The 25650-nt window shown below is 43.5% G+C and overlaps 1 protein-coding gene across 1 annotated transcript; it reads left to right on the top strand.

The window, feature by feature from the left end:
- The first annotated feature begins 2715 nt into the window (after positions 1–2715).
- plekhd1 (pleckstrin homology domain containing, family D (with coiled-coil domains) member 1) lies at positions 2716–25383 on the top strand. Its single transcript, XM_029712670.1, has 12 exons — positions 2716–3146; positions 12137–12230; positions 12445–12534; positions 13359–13435; positions 15577–15668; positions 15882–16029; positions 16625–16718; positions 16810–17000; positions 18148–18280; positions 22782–22926; positions 24740–24883; positions 25132–25383. The coding sequence occupies exons 1-12, from the start codon at positions 2992–2994 to the stop codon at positions 25293–25295; spliced, it is 1527 nt and encodes a 508-aa protein (XP_029568530.1). The 5' UTR covers positions 2716–2991; the 3' UTR covers positions 25296–25383.
- The last annotated feature ends 267 nt before the right edge of the window (positions 25384–25650 follow it).

Genomic DNA, 25650 nt, shown 5'->3' on the forward strand with positions numbered 1-25650 from the left:
GCGACCAGGACACGGAGGTTGAAAGGCAGGCCCTACCTATGTGTTCTGGTGCCATAAATGTTAAGAAATTTGAAATTATTTATACTTTTTGCTTTTGATACTGAAGTATATTTTAAACCAAATGCTTTTAGTCTTTAGTCTAAAGTAGTATTTTACTGGGTGACTTTTACTTGAGTCATTTTCTATTATGGTATCTTTACTCAAGTATGACTGTTGGGAACTTTTTCCACCACTGCCATTAAGCCTTCAGTATGTACAGTCATGGCTAAAAGTTTTGAGAATGACACAAATATTAATTTCCACAAAGTTTGCTGCTTCAGTGTCTTTAGATATTTTTGTCAGATGTTACTATGAAATACTGAAGTATAATTACAAGCATTTCATAAGTGTCAAAGGCTTTTATTGACAATTACATGAAGTTGATGCAAAGAGTCAATATTTGCAGTGTTGACCCTTCTTTTTCAAGACCTCTGCAATCTGCCCTGGCAAGCTGTCAATTAACTTCTGGGCCACATCCTGACTGATGGCAGCCCATTCTTGCATAATCAATGCTTGGAGTTTGTCAGAATTTGTGGGTTTTTGTTTGTCCACCCGCATCTTGAGGATTGACCACAAGTTCTCAATGGGATTAAGGTCTGGGGAGTTTCCTGGCCATGGACCCAAAATATCAATGTTTTGTTCCCCGAGCCACTTAGTTATCACTTTTGCCTTATGGCAAGGTGCTCCATCATGCTGTGAAAGGCATTGTTCGTCACCAAACTGTTCCTGGATGGTTGGGAGAAGTTGCTCTCGGAGGATGTGTTGGTACCATTCTTTATTCATGGCTGTGTTCTTAGGCAGAATTGTGAGTGAGCCCACTCCCTTGGCTGAGAAGCAACCCCACACATGAATGGTCTCAGGATGCTTTACTGTTGGCATGACACAGGACTGATGGTAGCACTCACCTTGTCTTCTCCGAACAAACTTTTTTCCGGATGCCCCAAACAATCGGAAAGGGGATTCATCAGAGAAAATGACTTTACCCCAGTCCTCAGCAGTCCAATCCCTGTACCTTTTGCAGAATATCTGTCTATCCCTGATGTTTTTCCTGGAGAGAAGTGGCTTCTTTGCTGCCCTTCTTGACACCAGGCCATCCTCCAAAAGTTTTTGCCTCACTGTGCGTGCAGATGCACTCACACTTGCCTGCTGCCATTCCTGAGCAAGCTCTGTACTGGTGGTGCCCCGATCCCACAGCTGAATCAACTTTAGGAGACGGTCCTGGCGCTTGCTGGACTTTCATGGGCGCCCTGAAGCCTTCTTCACAACAATTGAACCGCTCTCCTTGAAGTTCTTGATGATCTGATAAATGGTTGATTTAGGTGCAATCTTACTGGCAGCAATATCCTTGCCTGTGAAGCCCTTTATGTGCAAAGCAATGTTGACGGCACGTGTTTCCTTGCAGGTAACCATGGTTGACAGAGGAAGAACAATGATTCCAAGCACCACCCTCCTTTTGAAGCTTCCAGTCTGTTATTCGAAGTCAATCAGCATGACAGAGTGATCTCCAGCCTTGTCCTCGTCAACACTCACACCTGTGTTAAAGAGAGAATCACTGACATGATGTCAGCTGGTCTTTTTGTGGCAGGGCTGAAATGCAGTGGAAATGTTTTTTGGGGTTTCATAGCAAAGAGGGACTTTGCAATTAATTGATATTCAGCTGATCACTCTTCATAACATTCTGGAGTATATATATGCAAATTGCCATCATACAAACCTGAGGCAGCAGACTTTGTGAAAATTAATATTTGTGTCATTCTCAAAACTTTTGGCCATGACTGTATAGAATGAAAGACGATCCCTGAGTCTTGGAGAACACTTGAATGTGTTATTTAACTATAAATCCACATAGCGGTCAAAGAGGATGGCTGCAGAGACAGACCTGCATATAGATTTGAATATCCTATCCACACACACACACACACACTCCCTAAATACGCATACATGCTGTAACCGTTCAGATGTATAAATCTGTAAAAAAAGTAGTGTGCGTGTTCTTGTCGAGCGTCAGTTTACACTCCTACGAGCCCTAGTCAACAGTAGAATAGTGCCATTTGGGACGCAAGCCTGCCCTACTTTGTTCTCTACAGGAAGCTGCTCTCTACAGGAAGCTGCTTCCTGTGCTCTCTACAGGAAGGTGCTCTCTACAGGAAGCTGCTCTACAATAATCTGAATAACAGATTTTGCTGGCCTGCCTGTCTGGTGCAGAGAGAGAGAGAGAGAGAGAGAGAGAGGATGACAGGGATGTATTGACCTAGCAACAGATTTACTAAAACTCATTTCTAAAGCCTCTGCCTCACTCTCTCTCTCTCCTGCCCTCCCCCACCCATCTCTCCTGCATTCCCTCACCCGTCTCTCTCTCTCCTGCCCTCCCTCCCTCTCACTCTCTCCTGCCCTCCCTCACGCTCTCTCTCTCTCCTGCCCTCTCCCACCTCTCTCTTCATCCTCTCTGCCCCTCCTCTGTCCAGTAGTCTGCCTCACCCATCTCTCTCCTGCCCTCCCCCACCTGTCTCTCTTCATCCTCTCTGCCCCTCCTCTCTGTCCAGTAGTCTGCCTCACCCATCTCTCTCCTGCCCTCCCCCACCTGTCTCTCTTCATCCTCTCTGCCCCTCCTCTCTGTCCAGTAGTCTGCCTCACCCATCTCTCTCTCCTGCCCTCCCCCACCCGTCTCTCTTCATCCTCTCTGCCCCTCCTCTCTGTCCAGTAGTCTGCCTCCAGCTGATGCTGATGTATTGGCAGCTTGATCATTCCACCCCGCTGAGTTTGGTATCAGGATATGCGTGTTACTTTAGCTGTGAATGTGTGTTGTGCCCACAAGTGTGTGTGTGTGTGTAATTGGGTGTGTGTGGCTGCTCTGTGTGTACTTCCTAGTTCCTCATTTCTATTTTTGTTCCATTGATATTTTGTCCAACTCCCCGCCCCTCTGTGGAAGGGTTAGGAGGGTCAGCTATAGCGATGTTCTCCTCGTCCTCCAAACCCTCTCTCTTCTCCTACTGGACGTCCATGGAGCAGACAGACTCTGAAGTGCTGGACATTAGCACCAAGGTGCAGCTGCATGGGGTGCTCTGGAAGAGGCCCTTCGGACGGTCCTCCGCCAAGTGGTCCCGCAGGTAGGGGCATGGCATTGTCACCTGTCTCGTTAATTCTACCTAGCATCAGGTAGGGCATGGCATTGTCACCTGTCTCGTTAATTCTACCTAGCATCAGGTAGGGCATGGCATTGTCACCTGTCTCGTTAATTCTACCAAGCAGCAGGTAGGGCCTGGCATGGTAACACAAGTACTGGCAATGTATATAGAAGGGGGAAATAAATGACAATGTTAACGTTGGTTTACAGATTAACAACTTTAATCATGTACAAAAAAATATATATACCTTTTACACAACAGCATAATCCCTGAGGTTAAAAAACACTAATATATCTTGATTAGATAAGTGTTCATCCCCCTCAATAGCTGTTAGAATCAGCTTTGGCAGCGATCACATCTGTGGGTCTTTCTGAGTAGGTGTCTGAGAACATTGCACACCTGGATGGTACAATTATTATTTTTTTTTTATTCTTCAAACTCTGTCAAATTTGGTTGTTGATCATTGCTAGACAGCCATTTTCAAGTCTTGCCATAGATTTTCAAGCTGGTTTAAGTCAAAACTGTAACTAGAATTTGTTTCCCGGTGTCTGTTGGAAAGCAAACTGAACTGGGTTTTCCCTTAGGATTTTGCCTGTGCTTTTTAATCCTAAAAACACTCATAACATGATGCAGCCAGCACCGTGCTTGAAAATATGAAGAGTGGTATTTAGTGATTTGTTGTGTTTGATTTGCCCCAAACATAACACTTTGTATTCAGGACATAAAGTTCAATCAGGTTAGTATTGTGGAGTAACTACAATATGGTTCCCTTTCCTCGCTGACAATTGGGCTGCAGTGGGATCGGCCTCTTCCAAGTTCAGTACTGTCTTTGTCGCCCAAATGGCAGAATACTCTGTAGTGCTCTACTTCTACCGTGATAAAGCGCACAGTCTAACCCTTGGCTCAGATCCATCACGGTTTTCCCCTACTACAGTAAGTGCTATCTATGATCAACAATCAGAACAACCTAGTCCTGTTTCTCATTGGATCCCCACATAGCACTTAGCCTTACACAGAATAGCACTAAAGTATCACATCAATAAAACATTCCACACAATATCGGCATTAAACAAAGACATCATAGCTGATGTGCAGATACTGCTTACAGTCCCTTCGGAAAGTATTCATACCCCTTGACTTTTTACACATTTTGTTGTGTTACAGCCTCAATTTAAAATGGATTAAATGTAGATTTTTTTCGGGGTCACTGGCCTACCCAGAATACCCCATAATGTCAAAGTTGAAATTCTGTTTAATCAAATATTTTACAAATATATTAAACATGAAAAGCATTCAATCATTTCTTGATTTAATAATTATTCAACCCCTTTGTTATGGCGAGCCTAAATAAGTTCAGGAGGAAGCATTTGCTGAACAAGTCACATAATAAGTTGCATGGACTCACTCTGTGTGCAATAATATTGTTTAACATGATTTTTGAATGACTACCTAATTTCTGTACCCCACACATACAATTATCTGTAAGGTCCCTCAGTTTTTTTAAAATGTAAAAAAATAAATGTCACATTTACATAAGTATTCAGACCCTTTGCTCAGTACTTTGTTGAAGCATCTTTGTCAGCGATAACAGCTTCCAGTCTTCTTTGGTATGACGCTACAAGCTTGGCAAACCTGTATTTGGGGAGTTTCTCCCATTCTTCTCTGCAGATCCTCTCAAGCTCTGACAGGTTTTTATTTTTTATTTTATTTATTTATTTCACCTTTATTTAACCAGATAGGCTAGTTGAGAACAGGTTCTCATTTGCAACTGCGACCTGGCCAAGATAAAGCATAGCAATTCGACACATACAACAACACTGTTACACATGGAATAAACAAAACATACAGTCAATAATACAGTAGACCAAAAGAAAACAAAAAGTCTATATACAGTGAGTGCAAATGAGGTAAGTTAAGGCAATAAATAGGCCATGGTGGCGAAGTAATTACAATAGAGCAATTAAACACTGGAATGGTAGATGTGCAGAAGATGAATGTGCAAGTAGAGATACTGGGGTGCAAAGGAGCAAGATAAATAAATAAATACAGTATGGGGATGAGGTAGGTAGATGGATGGGCTGTTTACAGATGGGCTATGTACAGGTGCAGTGATCTGTGAGCTACTCTGACAGCTGGTGCTTAAAGCTAGTGAGGGAGATATGAGTCTCCAGCTTCAGAGATTTTTGCAGTTCGTTCCAGTCATTGGCAGCAGGTTGGATGGGGAGCGTTGCTGCACAGCTATTTTCAGGTCTCTCCAGAGATGTTGGATCGGGTTCAAGTCCGGGCTCTGGCTGGGCCACTCAAGGACATTCAGAGACTTTTCCTGAAGCCGCTCCTGCGTTGTCTTGGCTGTGTGCTTAGGGTCGTTGTCCTGTTGGAAGGTGAACCTTCGCCCCAGTCTGAGGTCCTGAGCACTCTGGAGTAGGTTTTCATCAAGGATCTCTGTACTTTGCTCCGTTCATCTTTCCCTTGATCCCGACTAGACTCCCAGTCTCTGCAACTGAAAAACATCCCCACAGCATGATGTTGCCACCACCATGCTTCACCGTAGGGATGGTGCCAGGTTTCCTCCAGATGTGACGCTTGGCATTCAGGCCAAAGAGTTTAATCTTGGTTTCATCAGACCAGAGCATTTTGTTTCTCATGGTCTGAGAGACTTTAGGTGCCTTTTGCAAACTCCAAGCCGGCTGTCATGTGCCTTTTACTGAGGAGTGACCTTCCGTCTGGCCACTCTACCATAAAGGCCTGATTGGTGCAGTGCTGCAGAGATGGTTGTCCTTCTAGAAGGTTCTCCCATCTCCACAGAGGAAATCCAGAGCTCTGTCAGAGTGACCATTGGGTTCTTGGTGGCCTCCCTGACCAAGGCCCTTCTCCCCTGATTGCTCTGTTTAGCCAGGCGGCCAGCTCTAGGAAGAGTCTTGGTGGTTCCAAACTTCTTCCATTTAAGAATGATGGAGGCCACTGTGTTCTTGGGGACCTTCAATACTGCAGATATTTTTTGGTACCCTTCCCCAGATCTGTGCCTCGACACAATCCTGTTTCTGAGCTCTACGGACAATTCCTTTGACCTCATGGATTGATTTTTGCTCTGAAATGCACTGTCAACTGTGGGACCTTATATAGCCAGGTGTGTGCCTTTCCAAATCATGTCCAATCAATTGAATTTACCACAGCTGGACAAGTTGTAGAAACATCTCAAGAATGATCAATGGAAACCGGTTTCACCTGAGCTCAACTTCAAGTGTTACCGCAAAGGGTCTGAATACTTATGTAAATCCTTTATATATATATATATATATATATAACTTTGTCATGGGGTATTGTGTGTAGATTGCTGAGGATTTTTATTTTATTTAATTCATTTTAAAATAAGGCTGTAACATAACAAAATGTGGAAAAGGTCAAAGGGTCTGAGTACTTTCCGAGGGCACTGTATATGTTTATTTACAGCACCAGGCTAGGTTATAGCACCAGGCTAGGTTATACCCTGGACATTATATGGTGAACACAGTGATCAGGCTGGTTCCACCAGGCTAGGTTATACCCTGGACATTATATGGTGATCAGGCTGGTTATACCAGGCTAGGTTATACCCTGGACATTATATGGTGATCAGGCTGGTTCCACCAGGCTAGGTTATACCCTGGACATTATATGGTGATTAGGTTATACCCTGGACATTATATGGTGATCAGGCTGGTTCCACCAGGCTAGGTTATACCCTGGACATTATATGGTGATCAGGCTGGTTCCATCAGGCTAGGTTATACCCTGGACATTATATGGTGATCAGGCTGGTTCCACCAGGCTAGGTTATACCCTGGACATTATATGGTGATCAGGCTGGTTCCACTAGGCTAGGTTATACCCTGGACATTTACTTCTAAGAAGTAAAAAATAAACAACAAATAATGTCAGTTTATATAAATTATGTAACACATTTCGGTTATCAGACGTATCAAAGTAATGAAGTGGTTTGCCTTCTGTATTTTATTACAAATGATGAGCCTGTGAAAGCTGCTGCTGTTGACAGGTGAAGGTTGCTGGCCGGATACTTATAGGAATGCTCACAGGGAGGTCATGTATGCATGATGCTGCTGAGAGCCCCCTTGCTGGTCTTCTCTATGCTGCATGTTCTGCTGCAAACTGGACACATCTCTAACAACTGAAGCAGGCGATCTTATGACGTGGTGTTGACAGCCAAGTGGTAAAATACATTTTGTTCTAAAGAAAAGACAAAGCTTTTTGTTAATGCACATTCACAACCAAAATGACTGTACTAGTTGTATATGTAACAATATACAATGTATACAACTTTTCATATATCACCTGTCGTTGTTGATGAAGCCATCTGTGTCATCAGAACAGTAACTCGGGTCACTATCAGAGGCCTCATGATGCCGTGTCATTTTCAATGGAGTCGAGGGACACTGGCAACATTGGAGGAGGTGTCACAAGGGTACTTCTGTAGCGTGACACTTTTATTCTCAGGTCTTGCCTGACAAGCTGTAAAAACAGCAAGTGAAAAGCGAAATAAATTATTTTTTTCGAGGTCGCTAAACCATTGCAATCACATTTACTGGACATGTTATGATACCTTTGCTCCTTCTGGTAGGTCCCGGCATCTGTTCATGACAAGGGGATCAATCTGGCACCCAACTGTGCACTGTCTAACAGAAAAACAGGGTCGTCAGGACACTGTTGTTCAGAGGAGCTAGCCAACAACACAGCTAACACAATCACTTCAAACTGAAGCTGGAAACACTGCAAACTAGCTGCACTTTGTTTTACCTTTTTGCAATTGACATTTCTTTGTATATATCCATAAAAATGATGCCAGCTGATTCATGATTTTGACTGGCTGAGAAACGCTGCCTGTCTGTCTCGTCCAGACTCCCGCCATGTTCATTACAATGGGACAGCTGGAGATGAATTTGAATATTGTAACAATATTGAAAATGTCGGAGAGACAGACAGGAAGGTTTATACAAATCTCTGCTGTTGAAAACAAAATGTTAGTCTAAAAGACGTGAGATCATGTCTAGATGCTTTTTATAGTGGAGATAAAGTTTATAAATTGCCTGGCTGGGCTGATGAGACAGTGGATTGGTTGCGCAGTCAGATGGAACAGAGTAAATATTAATTTTAATGTCATAGATTTAGCCGGTGGTAACTTGTGGAATAGACATCGACTGGAATCCGGTTTTAACTAATCAGCATTCAGCATTAGACCCACCCATTGTATAAATAAATATGAATGTCTCAGCTCTTATTGCGGGAGTTTGACTATCCCATTTCATTTTCCACAATCCACAGTTAAGACTATACAGTGCAATGTGAATGTCCAATAGGCAACATATACTGTAGGTTGACTGGTATGCTTAATGGGGATCATGTCACATTAAGTTGTCATTGTAAATAAGAATTTGTTCTTAAACTGACTTGCCTAGTTAAATAAAGGTTAAATAAAAAAATGACAAATTATCCTATATACACGTAGTAGTCCATTTTGACACTTTGACATCAATGTTCCTGACCCGTATCGATGCCACATAAGCCGTGTTCAAAGGGATTTGTAGTTTTTTAGGGACACTGTAGGAGGCAGAGTTTCTAAGTTTAGTTTCATTTCGGGTTAGTTTCAGCCAAGACAGTACAGTATGAAGACAGGCAGTCTCCAATAGAAATCACTGATCACGCTGGTATGACTTGGTGGTGTGGGTTAGCAAGTTAAACCTCTGTCAGACTCTGCTGGTATGACTTGGTGGTGTGGGTTAGCAAGTTAAACCTCTGTCAGACTCTGCTGGTATGACTTGGTGTCACAAGAATTTTCAATCCAAATGATGATTACTAAACAATCATTTAAGCTTTGACCAATTCCCCAGGTTTGTAAGACCCTGGGTTTAATAATAATTAGGCAAAGACTCAGATTCTGCAAAAGGTTCGTGGTTCTTTATTCACGAGAGCTCTGAAGTCAAAAATGCATACACAGTCATTTTATAACCCCCCCCCCCCCACACACACAAACACACACTTTATCACTATTCTACCAGCCTAAACCTCCCTAGATTAGAGGGGCCTTGAAAAGGCCCTCTTTCCTGTTGTCAGTTTTTCAGAGTTACAACCAGGTCATGTGTAGTTCAATTATACGTTTCAGGGTGGAATTCTTTAGTCATTACTTTAACCTCTCTAGGGTATGTGGGACGAAATCATCCCACCTACTCAACAGCCAGTGGAATCGAGTGGCGTGATATTCAAATACCTTAGAAATGCTATTACTTCAATTTCTCAAACATATGACTATTTTACACCATTTTAACATCTACGGGCTACGGGGCAGTATTGAGAATTTTGAAAAAAATATGTGCCCATTTTTAACTGCCTCCTACACCAACTCAGAAGCTAGGATATGCATATTATTAATACATTCGGATAGAAAACACTCTGAATTTTCTAAAACAGTTTGAATGGTGTCTGTAAGTATAACAAAACTCATATTGCAGGCAAAAACCTGAGAAAAATAGATTTAAAAAAATGAGAATTTTGTGGCTGTATTATTTAGAGTCATTGTTTATTAGATACCACAGTGAGAAAGGATTAATTTCGCAACTCCTACGGCTTCCACTAGATGTCAGCGATCTTTATAAAGTTGTTTGAAGCGTCTATGATTAACAGGGAGCAAATTAGAATGCAGTGAAGTTGACGTCCCTGGGATGTCGTCACTTCCATTATGGCCTGCACCTGCGCAATCATGAGACACGAGACATTTTAAAAAAACGTTTTTCTAGACACAGGTGAGGTCGGGTTGAAACATTACTGATGTTTCACGTTAAAAATGGCTCTAAAAATTGATGCTAAACAACATTTGACATGTTTCAACAAACGTAAATAGATTATTTTTGTAACTTTTTTAACTTTTCGCCGTGACTTCACACACCCCCCCGCGCTACTTTTTAGTAGCCACCGAAGCGCTAACAACATGGAACAACTTGGAGTTATTTGGACATCAATTATGAACTTTGTCAAAAGAAATAGCGATAATATTCCGACCGGGAAACCCTGTTTTCGTTCAAAGACTCAAAGTTGAAAATGGAGTCGTCTCGTGCATGCGCGCCCCCGTCTCATTGTTCTCAGATCGACCACTATCCAAATGCGCTACTGTTTTTCAGCCTGGGACAGCAGAGTCATCATTCAACGTTCTGGTGCCTTCTGAGAGCCTATGGGAGCCTTAGAAAGTGTCACGTTACAGCAGAGATCCTCTGTTTTCAATAAAGAGAGTGTAGAAGGCCAAGAAATGGTCAGAGAGGGCACTTCCTGTACAGAATCTTCTCAGGTTTTGGCCTGCCATATGAGTTCTGTTATACTCACAGACACCATTCAAACAGTTTTAGAAACTTTAGGGTGTTTTCTATCCAAATCAAACAATTATATGTATATTCTAGTTTCCGGGCAATAGTAATATCCAGATTAAATCGGGTACGTTTTTTATCCGGATGTGAAAATACTGCCCCCTATCCATAACAAGTTAAACATATACATTCCTTTATCACTTGGTGGTGTGGGTTAGCTAGTTAAACCTCTGTTGGACTCTGCTGGTATGACTTGGTGGTGTGGGTTAGCTAGTTAAACCTCTGTCTGGCTCTGGTAGTATGACTTCAAATCAAAAACCGTTATTTGTCACGTGCGCCGAATACAACAGGTGTACACCTTACAGTGAAATGCTTACAGGCTCTAACCAATAGTGCGAAAAAAATAAGGTGTGTGTGTGTATGTGTGTGTGTGTGTGTAGATAAGTAAAGAAATAAAACAGTAAAAAGACATTTGAAAATAAGAGTAGCAAGGCTATATACAGACACCGGTTAGTCAGGCTGATTGAGGTAGTATGTAGATATGGTTAAAGTGACTATGCATACATGATGAACAGAGAGTAGCAGTAGCGTGAAAGAGGGGTTGGCAGGTGGTGGGTGGTGGGACACAATGCAGATAGTCCGGTTAGCCAATGTGCGGGAGCACTGGTTGGTCAGGCCAATTGAGGTAGTATGTGCATGAATATATAGTTAAAGTGACTATGCATATAAGATAAACAGAGAGTAGCAGCAGCATAAAAGAGGGGTTGGGGGGGCACACAATGCAAATAGTCCGGGTAACCATTTGGTTACCTGTTCAGGAGTCTTAAGGCTTGGGGGTAAAAACTGTTGAGGAGCCTTTTTGTCCTAGACTTGGCACTCCGGTACCGCCTGCCATGTGGTAGTAGAGAGAACAGTCTATGACGGGTGGCTGGGGTCTTTGACAATTTTCAGGGCCTTTCTCTGCACCGCCTGGTGTAGAGGTCCTGGATGGCAGGAAGCTTGGCCCCAGTGATGTACTGGGCCGTACGCACTACCCTCTGTGGTGCCTTGCGGTTGGAGGCCGAGCAGTTGCCGTACCAGGCGGTGATGCAACCGGTCAGGATGCTCTCGATGTTGCAGCTGTAGAACCTTTTGAGGATCTCAGGACCCATGCCAAATCTTTTTAGTTTCCTGAGGGGGAATAGGCTTTGTCGTGCCCTCTTCACGACTGTTTTGGTGTGTTGGACTTGGTGGTGTGGGTTAGCTAGTTAAACCTCTGTTGGACTCTGCTGGTATGACTTGGTGGTGTGGGTTAGCTAGTTAAACCTCTGTCGGACTCTGCTGGTATGACTTGGTGGTGTGGGTTAGCTAGTTAAACCTCTGTTGGACTCTGCTGGTATGACTTGGTGGTGTGGGTTAGCTAGTTAAACCTCTGTCAGACTCTGCTGGTATGACTTGGTGGTGTGGGTTAGCTAGGCTGCTGCTTGTCTGTTTGTTTTTTTACCTATACATAGTTATCCAGAATGATCTAGTCAGGATGCAGTCTATGGGCTGCTGCTTGCCTGTCTGTTTGTCTCAGTCTCTTTTAGCCCAGTGTTGCCGTCCCTCTTTCTCCTCCAACTAATGATACGTTCTCCATCCTCCTAGATTCTTTATCATCAAAGACAGTTTCCTGCTCTACTATGCAGAGAATGAGAAGAGAAGCTTTGAGACCAACAAATACTTTAACATCCACCCCAAGGTGAGCTTTACTCAACATGGTGCATGTGTTAACCTCAAAAGGTCTGCAATATTTTCACATTGTATCTCACATGCATGATGACACACACACACACAGACACACACACACACACACACACACCCACACACACACACATATATATATATATATATATATATTCTACAGCTATGAGAAGTTGATGCATTATGTTGTATTCATCCTCTGTCTGTCTCAGGGTGTGATCCCCTTAGGAGGCTGTGTTGTGGATCCGAAGGAAGACCAGGGCATGCCATTCGCCATGGTTATAAATCATGACGACTTCACTGTAAGCACTTAGACAATACTGTTGCTTTAATAATAGTTACTTGAAACCTGCATCTCTGTATTATTAGGCAGTTACTGTATATCTCATGTGATGATGCGTGCTACTGTTTGTGATTTTTATTACATTTTTTTGGTCATTTAGCAGACTCTTATTCAGTGCATACGTTTTCATACTTTTTGTTGTTGTTCGTATTGGTCCCCCGTGGGAATCGAACCAACAACCCTGGCATTGTAAGCGCCATGCCCAACTGAGCCACACGGGATGTATGCATGATGTGAAGATAATGTATGCTATTGTATATTATCATGTGATGATAATGTATGCTACTGTATATTATCATGTGACGATAATGTATGCTACTGTATATTATCACGTGATGATAATGCATGTTACTGTATATTATCATGTGATAATGTATGCTACTGTATACTATCATGTGATGACAATGTATACTGCTGTATATTATCATGTGATGATAATGTATGATGCAGTATATTATCATGGGATGATAATGTATGCTGCTGTATATTATCATGTGAAGATAATGTATGTGACTGTATATATAATGTGAAGATAATGTATGCTGTTGTATATTATCACATGATGATAATGTATGCTATTGTATATTATCACATGATGATAATGTATGCTGCTGCATATTATCATGTGAAGATAATGTATGCTATTGTATATGATCATGTGAAGATAATGTATGCTACTGTATATTATCATGTGAAGATAATGTATGCTATTGTATATTATCATGTGATGATAATGTATGCTGCTGCATATTATCGTGTGATGATGCTCTATTACTCCCTCAGGGTAACATTGTCCTGGCTGCAGAGAATGAGGCAGAACAAAACCAGTGGCTGGAGATGCTGCAGGAGTCTGGCAGAGTGTGAGTCACTATTTACTACATAAAGCCTCTTTAAATCTAGCTGTACAAACTGCCTTTTTAAATCTAACTGTAAACAAAATGAAACTACGCACTGCCCCTTTAAATCTAGCTGTTCAAACTGCAACTGTAAATAACATCAAATTGATCAGAAGTACAGTGAAAACATTGTTAATATTGTAAATGACTATTGTAGCTAGAAACAGCTGATTTTTAATGGAATATCTACATGGGCATACAGAGGCCCATTATCAGTAACCATCACTCCTGTGTTCCAATGGCACGTTGTGTTAGCTAATCCAAGTTTATCATTTTGAAAGGCTAATTGATCATTAGAAAACCCTTTTGCAATTATGTTAGCACAGCTGAAAACTGTTGTCCTGATTTAAAGAAGCAATACAACTGGCCTTCTTTAGACTAGTTGAGTATCTGGAGCATCAGCATTTGTGGGTTCAATTACAGACTAAAAATGAGCAGTAACAAAGTACTTTTTTCTGAAACTCGTCAGTCTATTCTTGTTCTGAGAAATGAAGGCTACTCCATGTGAGAAATTGCCATGAAACGGAAGATCTCGTACAACGCTGTGTACTACTCCCTTCACAGAACAATGCAAACTGGCTCTGACCTGAATAGAAAGAGGAGTGGGAGGCCCCGGTGCACAACTGAGCAAGAGGACAAGTACATTAGAGTGTCTAGTTTGAGAAACAGACGCCTCACAAGTCCTCAACTGGCAGCTTCATTAAATAGCACCCGCAAAACACCAGTCTCAACGTCAACAGTGAAGAGGCGACTCCGGGATGCTGGCCTTCTAGGCAGAGTTGCAAAGAAAAAGCAATATCTCTGCCTAGAAGGCCATTGGAACACAGGAGTGATGGTTGCTGATAACGGGCCTCTGTACGCCTATGTTGATATTCCATAAAAAAACAGCCGTTTCCAGCTTCAATAGTCATTTACAATATCAACAATGTCTACTCTGTATTTCTGATCAATTTCATGTTATTTTAATGGACAGAAAATGTGTTTTTCTTTCAAAAACAAGGACATTTCTAAGTGACCCCAAACCTTTGAACGGTAGTGTAACTGTGAACGAATTACACTCTGTCTCTTTAACTCTTACTGTAGACAAACTATGCACTGTCTCTTTAAATCCAACTGAACACACTGCCTCTTTAAATCCAACTGACCCGCACTGTCTCTTTAAATCCAACTGAACACACTGTCTCTTTAAATCCAACTGAACACACTGTCTCTTTAAATCCAACTGAACACACTGTCTCTTTAAATCAAACTGACCCGCACTGTCTCTTTAAATCCAACTGAACACACTGTCTCTTTAAATCCAACTGAACACACTGCCTCTTTAAATCCAACTGAACACACTGTCTCTTTAAATCCAACTGACCCCCACTGTCTCTTTAAATCCAACTGACCCGCACTGCCTCTTTAAATCCAACTGACCCGCACTGCCTCTTTAAATCCAACTGAACACACTGTCTCTTTAAATCCAACTGAACACACTGTCTCTTTAAATCCAACTGAACACACTGCCTCTTTAAATCAAACTGAACACACTGTCTCTTTAAATCCAACTGACTCCCACTGTCTCTTTAAATCCAACTGACCCACACTGCCTCTTTAAATCCAAATGACCCGCACTGTCTCTTTAAATCCAACTGACCCGCACTGTCTCTTTAAATCCAACTGAACACACTGTCTCTTTAAATCCAACTGACCTGCACTGTCTCTTTAAATCCAACTGAACACACTGCCTCTTTAAATCAAACTGAAAACACTGTCTCTTTAAATCCAACTGAACACACTGTCTCTTTAAATCTAACTGAACACACTGCCTCTTTAAATCCAACTGAACACGCTGTCTCTTTAAATCCAACTGACCCGCACTAACTGTATTATCAGGGGCATCAGGGGTTAAGTCTATAACTCTAAGTCAAAGTAAAGGGTCCACCTTAGAGGGGGACTACAGTCTCCTCAGACATGTATAGAGGAGCTGCACAGGTCTGCAATTGTATAGTGGAATATATGACCTACTGTTGTGTGGTACTAGTGGTGATCATGCTGTATAAAACCTATATGGCCACATGCTGTATTAAACCTGTTAAACACCAAGTCTCTAAAACCTCCAGCACCTGGAAGAACGCCCAACTGGGAGAAGCCATGATAGAGAGCCTGGAAGCCCAGGGACTGCAGCTTGCCAAGGAGAAGCAAGAGTACCTGGGTAAGAAGAGGGACTGTGGAGGCATGGGGAGGCATGAGGCATGAGGCCTGGTTCAGGGGAGAGAGAGGAGGGAATGGGTGTGAGAGGGACAGGGTCAGGGTGGCAGGCCTGAGGTGCTGACAGTTCCTTTGTTTTTTTAGTGTTGATGCTTACAGTCCCACATGTAGACAATGGCCATATACAACAAGTAATCAGGCTGTTTTGTCACCCCAGATAAGCTGATGGAGGAGACAGAAGAACTGAGCCTGCAGAGAGAACAGAAGGAGCATCTGGAACGTCTGAACCTGGTTCTGGAGGAGGAGAAGCAGAAGTTTGAGGAGCTGGTGACAGAGCTTAGAGCAGAGCAGGATCAGATCAAACTGTAAGAGAGATATGGAGAACACAAACTGGGATCTTTACAATAATAAATACAGTTATAAATAATATACAGTAATAGATAATATACAGTAATAAATAATATACAGAAATAAATAAATACAGTAATAAATAATATACAGTAATACATAATATACATAAATAAATAAATACAGTAATAAATACTTTGCAGAAATAAATAATATACAGTAACAAATAATATACAATAATAAATAATATACATAAATAAATAAATAGTGATAAATAAAATACATTAATAATAAAATACAGTCATAAATAAAATACAGTCATAAATAAAATACAGTATTAAATAATATACAGTAATAATAATATACAGTAATAATAATATACAGTTATCTCCACATACGAGTAAGAAAGATGCATGTAATACATATAAAGTGCATTTAATATAAGGAATGTATCTCCTATCTCCGTCTTTATCCACTGCGGTAACTTAACTGCTGTGAAAACTCTTAAGACTCTGATCCTCAGGTCCATCTGTTGTGGGTTTGATGCTCTCTGAACTGGTCAGTCTGGAGAGTGTTGCTATTACACTGTGTGGTGTACCGTGTTGTTCACAGGGACTTGGACGGCACAGCACAGTCTCTGAAAGGTGTGGAGTCTGAAAAAGAGGAGCTGAACAATTTAACAACACTTCTACAGAAATCTATTGAGGTATTTAAAATTAATTTGAGGAGAAACACACACACACACACACACACAGGTACACAAATGCCTTCATGACATCCATGATCTGGTCCTTCAGGAGCTGTCCCATGAGAAGCAGCGAACCCTGGAGTTGCTGAGGGAGAAGGACCTTGAGCAGGGGGCTGAGCATCCAGAGAAAGAGGAGGAGCAAGAGGTGCAGCCTGGTGACACGGGACTGCGATCGGAGCTGAGACACATTGAAGAGCAGATGAGGGAACTGCAGAGAGAGAAGGAGCAGGCTGAGGAGAGGTGAGAGGACCAGGAACATGGATCTTATTTCTGTCCAGTCTGTGAAAAGTTCAGAAGTTTGTAAAAACCTTCTCCTACCATATAAAAGACACATGAATCAGCCGATTGGTTAGAGAGGATCTGACCACAGATCAGATGGAGCTGCGTGTGACTGGGCCGGCTGGTCCGCTTTCAGAAAGTTAGCGTGCCTGTGTCTGATCACAGCTGACTTCCCTGTGGCTGCCTAAGAGTTTTTAATGAGGGTGAGAAACACCATTAAATTGGAAATGTGCATTGATTCCTCAACAGCCAAACCAACAACAAGCACCAGTGACTGGGATCAGGATGTAATGGGAAACTGGTGTTGACCAGAGGGCATGAGTGTTGTATAAAAAAAATATATGCAGTATATCTGTCAATGGCGGACCCCACTGCAGAGCTCCGCCGTGAGGCCTACTGTGGGTATCTCTCAAGGCGGAGTCACATTGAAGAGCCCCATGGTGAGGCCTATTGAGTGTTTCTCTCAATGAAGGGCCTCACGGCAGAGCTCCGCCGTGAGGCCTACTGTGGGTATCTCTCAAGGCGGAGTCACATTGAAGAGCCCCATGGTGAGGCCTATTGAGGGTTTCTCTCAATGAAGGGCCTCACTGCAGAGCTCCACCGTGAAGCCTAAAATGAGGGTGTCTCTCAATCAAGTGTCCCCAATGTAGAGCTCTGCAACAAGGCCCTCTGTAATTTCCCACAGGGCATTTCCTGGAAACTAGGACCTACAGGACGACATTATTCTCTCTATAACAGATCATTGTGAGTTTGTCTGATATTAACATCCCCTTGTGATACATTATCCTACCAAATTCCTTCATTAGGTAAGAGGTTGGGTAAGAGGTCGAGTAAGAGGTAAAGCGATATAAATGCCCAGGGCGGAAGGCTTTTTAACACTTAGCCTGGTATTGACCTGCTGTGGATGGGGATTGGACTGCAGGATTGTGTTAGTATGCACAGTGCCTTTCCTCGAACTGTGTGTGTGTGTGTGTGTGTGTGTGTGTGTGTGTGTGCGCTAGCTGCATGTTACTGTGTGTGTGTTTTGTACCTCCCCTCTGACTGTATGTGTGTGCGTGCAAGGCGAGCGTGTACATGACTGTGTGTGTTCTCTGGCTCCCCCCCGCAGACTAACGGAGAATGAGCAGCGTGCCACAGTTCTGCAACAGGAGAGAGAGTTCTACTCCTGTCAGTCCAGGACTCTACAGCAGTCCCTCACACAGCTCACTGTGGACAAGAAGCAGACTGAGGTGGAACTCAAGGTAAACCATACTGCCTCTCAAATGGCACCCTATTCCCTATATAGTGTACTACTTTTGACCAGAGCTATGGCACCCTATTCCCTATATAGTGTACTACTTTTGGCCAGAGCTATGGCACCCTATTCCCTATATAGTGCACTACTTTTGTCCAGAGCTTTGGCACCCTATTCCCTATATAGTGTACTACTTTTGGCCAGAGCTATGGCACCCTATTCCCTATATAGTGCACTACTTTTGGCCAGAGCTGTGGCATCATAAAGGCTGGCCATGGCTCACATCAACACCTTCATCCCAGACAACCTGGACCCATTCCAGTTCGCATACTGCCCCAACAGATCCACAGATGACACAAGCTCTATTGCATAATAATAATAATGGCATCGGAGTGGAGGGCTGCACTTTTACAGGCTTCTAACCAACTGTGTTATTTTTTCTCTTGCATTGTCTGTAACTTATTTTGTACATAAAGTTGCTGCTACCATCTCTTATGACCGAAAAGAGCTTCTGGACGTAGGTGAGTGATTAAATCACCACTACCATCAGTTCTATTGGCAAATCACTGGAGAATAAATTGGATGATCTACGGTCAAGACTATCCTACCATCGGGATGTTAAAAACTGTAATATATTATGTTTCACCGAGTCGTGCCTGAACGACAACACGGATAATATAGAGCTGGCTGGGTTTTCCGTGCATCGGCAGGACAGAGCATCTACGTCTGGTTAGACGAGGGGTGGGGGTGTGTGTCTATTTGTCAAAAACAGCTGGTGTGCTATGTCTAATATTAAAGAAGTCTCGAGGTAAAGCTCACCTGAGGTAGAGTACCTCATGATAAGCTGTAGACCAGACTATCTACCAAGAGAGTTCTTGCTAGATAGTAAGAGTAGGCAACAACACATCTGCCACGCTGATCCTCAACACCGAGGCCCCTCAGGGGTGCGTGCTTAGTCCCCTCCTGTACTCCCTGTTTACCCACGACTGTGTGGCCAAGCATGACTCCAACACCATCATTACGTTTGCTGACGACACAACAGTGGTAGGGCTGATTACCGACAATGATGAGACAGCCTATAGGGAGGAGGTCAGAGACCTGGCAGTGTGGTGTCAGGACAATAACCTCTCCCTCAATGTGAGCAAGACAAAGGAGATGATCATAGACTACAGGAAAAGGAGGGCCGAACAGGCCCCCATTAACATCGACGGGGCTGTAGTGGAGCTTGTTGAGAGTTTCAAGTTCCTTGGTGTCCACATCACCAACAAACTATAATGGTCCAAACACACCAAGACAGTCGTGAAGAGGGCACGACAACACATTTTCCCCCTCAGGAGAATGAAAATATTTAGCATGGGTCACCAGATCCTCAAGGAGCTCTACAGCTGCACCATCGAGAGCATCACCGCCTGGTATGGCAACTGATCTGCATCCGACCGTAAGGCGCTACAGAGGGTGGTGCGTATGGCCCAGTACAACACTGAGGCCAGGCTCCCTGCCATCTAGGACCAATATACCAGGCGGGTTCAGAGGAAGACACAAAAAATTGTTAAGGACTCCAGCCACCCAAGTCACAGGCTGTTCTCTCTGCTACTAGATGGCAAGTGGTACCGATGCACCAAATCTGGAACCAACAGGACCCTGAACGGCTTCTACTCCCAAGCCATAAGACTACTAAATAGTTCAACAAAAAGCTACCCTGACTATCTACACTGGCTACAGTTACAGTAATTCTGGCACTCAAACAGGGCTCTCTAAATAAATAGAAAAGCTACCCCAATTACCACTGGTGCTCCCAAAAGTTCGGAGCACGGCATGAAATTTAGGAGCATCAGAAAATAAGATTGTTTGAATTTATTGACATGCATACAGCCTACACTGAGTGTACAAAACATTAAGAACACCTTCCTAATATTGAGTTGCAACCCCTTTTCCCCTCAGAACAGCCTCAATTCATCGGGGCATGGACTCTACGAGGTGTCGAATGCGTTCCACAGGGATGCTGGTCCGTGTTGACACAAATGCTTCCCACAGTTGTGTCAAGTTGGCTGGTAGTGGATCTCTACTCCGAATAGCTTGTTCCATCTCATCCCACAGATGCTCAATTGGATTGAGATCTGGTGACTGGCCAGGCCACTGCAGTAAGCTGAATTCACTGTCATGTTTGTGTGAACCTTTCCTGGACAATCCTAACCTTGTGGCATTGGGGCTTTATCCTGCTGAAAAGAATCCATCACAGATGGATACACTGCTGCCATGAAGGGATGAACTGTGGCTCAGTCGGTAGAGCATGGTGTGTGCAATGCCAGGGTTGTGGGTTCGATTCCCACGGGGGGCCAGTACAATTTTTTACAATTTTTAAATGCATGAAATGAAATGTGTGCATTCACTACTGTAAGTCGCTCTGGATAAGAGTGTCTGCTAAATGACTAAAATGTAAATGTAAATGCGATGATGGTTAGATATCCTGTGGCATTCAAACGTTGGTCCACTTTTTATCAAGGGGCCCAATATGTGCCATGAAAACACATCTAACACCATCACCACCAGCCTGCAGTGTTGACACGCGGCATGATGGATGCATGTACTCGTGGTTTTCTCCGTACCCTAGTCCTCCCATCAGCGTGAAAAAGCAGCAACCAGGATTCATCACAACAGGCAATTTTTCTTCAATTCTCCAGTGTCCAGTGTTTTCATTCCTTAGCCCATTGCAAACAAAGTTTTTTTTTTTTTTTTTTACATTTTTGCTGATAGAAGTGGAACTCTGTAAGGTCGTCGGCTGCCATACCCCATTTGTGTCAAGGTACGACGAGTTGTGCATTCTTTAGTGGGTCTTTGTGCACCAGTGTTGTACTGGAATATCAGTTGACCAACCATTCACTCTCTGAATGGCACACATACACAATCCATGTCTCAATTGTCTCAAAGCTTTAAAAAAATCCTTCTTTAACCCGTCTCCTCTCGTTCATCTACACTGATTTGAAGTGGATTTAGGTGAAATCAATAAGGGATTGTAGCTTTCACCTGGTCAGTCTATGTCATGGAAAGAGCATGTTTTGTACACTCAGTAAATATTGTAGCTACTTTTGAAGCACATGTTGTGCCCTGGAAACTAATATGTAACACTGTAAATACATTTGTTTATTACAAAATATTAATGTTGATAGGAATACTTGTCGAAAAAGTATAACTTTTGACTGACATTTTAATCATTTCTGCCCTCTGAATTCATATCTAAGGTGCTCCATTATTACTTACATTGCTTTAGTTTGAACGTCCAGACTGGCACTAAGAACAGAGGGAACGTTTCCCTATTCAGCTCCATTATTAATGCAATGCCCCTTAAAGTGTTGCTCTGTGCTACCCAGTGGTGTGGGGGCTGTGCTTTGGCAAAGTGGGTGGGGTTATATCCTGCCTGTTTGGCCCTGTCCGGGGGTATCATCGGATGGGGCCACAGTGTCTTCTGATCCCTCCTGTCTCAGCCTCCAGTATTTATGCTGCAGTAGTTTATGTGTCGGGGGGCTAGGGTCAGTCTGTTACATCTGGAGTATTCTCTTGTCTTATCCGGTGTCCTGTGTGAATGTAAATATGCTCTCTCTAATTCTCTCTTTCTTTCTTTCTTTCTCTCGGAGGACCTGAGCCCTAGGACTACCTGGCATGATGACTCCTTGCTGTCCCCAGTCCACCTGGCCATGCTGCTGCTCCAGTTTCAACTGTTCTGCCTGCGGCTACGGAACCCTGACCTGTTCACCGGACGTGCTTGTTGCACCCTCGACAATTACTATGATTATTATTATTTGACCATGCTGGTCATTTACGAACATTTTAACATCTTGACCATGTTCTGTTATAATATCCACCCGGCACAGCCAGAAGAGGACTGGCCACTCCTCATAGCCTGGTTCCTCTCTAGGTTTCTTCCTAGGTTTTTGGCCTTTCTCAGGAGTTTTTCCTAGGGAGTTTTTCCCAGCCACCGTGCTTCTTTCACATGCATTGCTTGCTGTTTGGGGTTTTAGGCTGGGTTTCTGTACAGCACTTTGAGATTTCAGCTGATGTACGAAGGGCTATATAAATAAATTTGATTTGATTTGATTTGATTTGATGGGGTGGGGGTCCACTCCCCCTTCCTCCTCCACCCTTCCCCATGGGCTAGGTCCGTCTTCCGTGCGCGGCTCTGCGGCCCATCCTGTGCCCCCTGCCCTCGTGCCACACCGGTGGATTGAAACACATCCAATGCAACAAAAAAAACAACAGATAGCTTAAACTGACAGATTTTTATGGGGATGTTTTAATTATGCTAATTAGATTTTACAGCTCTTCTCTCGTTCCTCCCCGTAGACCAAAAAATGACGTCAATATATGGATTAAACTTTAGGATCCTATTCAAGAAGAGATTTTCATTTTTATTGTTAACAGAACACATAATTATCAAAAAGCCTGACCCTAGATCAGGCCTCCTACTCTTAGATGCTTTGTGAATATGGGCCCTGACCTGTGTTGTGTCCCAGGCGGAGATTGAATCTCGTATGGAGCTGGAGCGGAGGCTGAAGCAGGCTGAGGAGGCTCTACAGAACCTGGAGAAAGGTCTGAGCTCTCTGGAACGCTCCAAAGAGAATGTTGACAAGATGAAGGGAGACGTCAACAACCTCAGGAGTGAGTAACACTTACTGCACACACACACACACACACACACGTACACACACACACACACACACACACACACACACACTCACTCATTCTTCATGAGTCATAGATAAACACACAGCCATAAACACTTCTACCCACGGTTTCAGTTGACCCAGAATAGTTCATTATTGGGTTTAGTTAACCCAGAATAGTTCATAAAGGGGTTTAGTTAACCCAGAATAGTTCATAATGTGAGTAGCTTGCCTGCCTCCTTCTGGGTATAACAAGTTATAGCTACAGTATGTTATTCTGTCATATTTAGTGTCCTAGCAACTACGGAGTGCTGCAAGGAACATAACTACACTGAGCAAAAATATAAACGCAACATACAACAATTTCTAAGATTTTACTGAGTTACAGTTCAGTTAAGGAAATCAGTCATTTGAAATGAATTCATTCGGCCCTAATCTATGGATTTCACATGACTGGGAATACAGATATGCATCTTGTTCGTCTCAGAGCTTGGGATGTGGATCAGAAAACCAGTCAGTATCTGGTGTGACCACCATTTGCCTCATGCGGCGCGACATCTCCTTTGCATAGAGTTGATCAGGATGTTGATTGTGGCCTGTGGAATGTTGTCCCACTCCTCTTCAATGGCTGTGTGATGTTGCTGGATATTGCCAGGAACTGGAACACGCGGTCGTACACGTCGGTCCAGAGCATTCCAAACATGCTCAAACATGGCTGGGAAGAATGCAGGCCATGGAAGAACTGGGACATTTTCAGCTTCCAGGAATTGTGTATAGATCCTTGCGACATGGGGCCGTGCATTATCATGCTGAAACATGAGGTGATGGTGGTGGATGAATGGCACAACAATGGGCCTCAGGATCTCATCACGGTATTTCTGTGCATTCAAATTGCCATCAATAAAATGCAATTTTGTTCATTGTCCCTAGCTTATGCCTGCCCATACCATAACCCCACCACCATGGGGCACTCTGTTCACAACGTTGACATCAGCAAACTGCTCGCCCACACGACGCCATACAAGCTGTCTGACATCTGCTCAGTAAAGTTGAAATTGGGATTCATCCGTGAAGAGCACACTTCTCCAGCGTGCCAGTGGCCATCGAAGGTGAGCATTTGCCCACTGAAGTCGGTTACAACACCGAACTGCAGTCAGGTCAAGACCCTGGTAAGGACAACGAGCACGCAGATGAGCTTCCCTGAAACAATTCTTTGGTTGTACAAACCCTCAGTTTCATTAACTGTCCGGGTGGCTGATCTCAGACGATCCTGCAGGTGAAGAAGCCAGATGTGGAGGTCCTGGGCTGGCGTGGTTACACGTGGTCTGCGGTTGTGAGGCTGATTGGACGTACTGCCAAATTCTATAAAACGACGTTGGAGGTGGCTTATGGTAGAGAAATTAACATTAAATTATCTGGCAACAGCTCAGGTGGACATTCCTGCAGTCAGCATGCCAATAGCATGCTACACCAAAACTTGAGACATCTGTGGCATTGTTGTGTGACCAAACTGCACATTTTAGATTGGCCTTTTATTGTCCCCAGCACAAGGTGTTTAATCAGCTTCTTGATATGCAACACCTATCAGGTGGGTGGCTTATCTTGGCGAAATTAGGAGAAATGTTCACTAAGAGGGATGTAAACATATTTGTGCACAAACTCTGAGAGAAATACGCTTTTTTGTGCGTATGGAACATTTCTGGGATCTTTTATTTCATGAAACATGGGACCAACCTTTTTACATGTTGTGTTTATATTTTTGTTCAGTATAGCTACATGGGATACATGTGTGTGTCTTCTTCACCCAGAGTTCTTTGAGGAGTGTATCTGTGCTGCAGAGATCGAGGCCAAGCTCCCTTCTATAATGAAGAATGCTGTGTATCTCCACAAGGCTACAGCACGACGCATTAAGAGCTGCCGGATCCAGAGACGGGCCTCCAAACACCACTGGTGTAAGTACTCACATACGCATGAACACCAGAGGAGGCTGCTGAGGGGAGGACGGCTCGTAATAATGGCCGGAACGGAGCGAATGTGTTTGATACCGTTCTACTAAATTTCCCTCCAGCCATTACCCACAACCCCGTCCTCCCCAATTAAAGTGCCACCAACCTCCTGTGAGACACACACACACACACACACACACACACACACACACACACACACACATACACACACACTCATGTCTTTTCCTCTGCAGTGAAACACTCCCAGTCATTCGTGGTTGCCCGTGGCGACAGCGCCGGCATGGAGGACCTGAGGGAGACTGCCCGGCGACTGACCTCCGACAGCTGCTTCAGGAAGAGCGTCTACAAGATCATCACACGCCACGACCAGGAGGCCTCCGCCAAGAAAGATGACTGACAGAGAGATAGGGAGGGAGGGATTGCGGGAGGGATTTTGTGTGTGTGTGTGGTGTGAGTGTGTGTGTGTGTGTGTGTGTGTGTGTGTGTGTGTGTGTGTGTGTGTGTGTGTGTGTGTGTGTGTGTGTGTGTGTGTGTGTGTGTGTGTGTAAAGTCCTGTCGTCTGCTCCCACGGTGTTGTAGCTGGTTTCGGGACTATCTTTATGATGTCATCTCTTCAACAGCCTGGTTGTATTCAAACTGCGTTACAAGACTTTTTATTAAAAATATTTTTATTCAAACAAAATTTATGTTTATTGCAAAAGGTATAGCAGCTCTCTTTACTGTCCTATAGGCTTCGAGGACGGTTGGAAAAA

The sequence above is a fragment of the Salmo trutta genome, chromosome 25 (genome assembly GCF_901001165.1).
Source record: "Salmo trutta chromosome 25, fSalTru1.1, whole genome shotgun sequence".
NCBI lineage: Eukaryota > Metazoa > Chordata > Actinopteri > Salmoniformes > Salmonidae > Salmo > Salmo trutta.

Bases quoted from the DNA above. Each gene is read 5' to 3' on its own strand.
- plekhd1 (XM_029712670.1), top strand. From the start codon at position 2,992: ATGTTCTCCTCGTCCTCCAAACCCTCTCTCTTCTCCTACTGGACGTCC. The intron at 18,281-22,781 runs GTAAACCATACT...GTTGTGTCCCAG, and splicing joins AGACTGAGGTGGAACTCAAG to GCGGAGATTGAATCTCGTAT. The intron at 22,927-24,739 runs GTGAGTAACACT...TTCTTCACCCAG, and splicing joins AGACGTCAACAACCTCAGGA to AGTTCTTTGAGGAGTGTATC.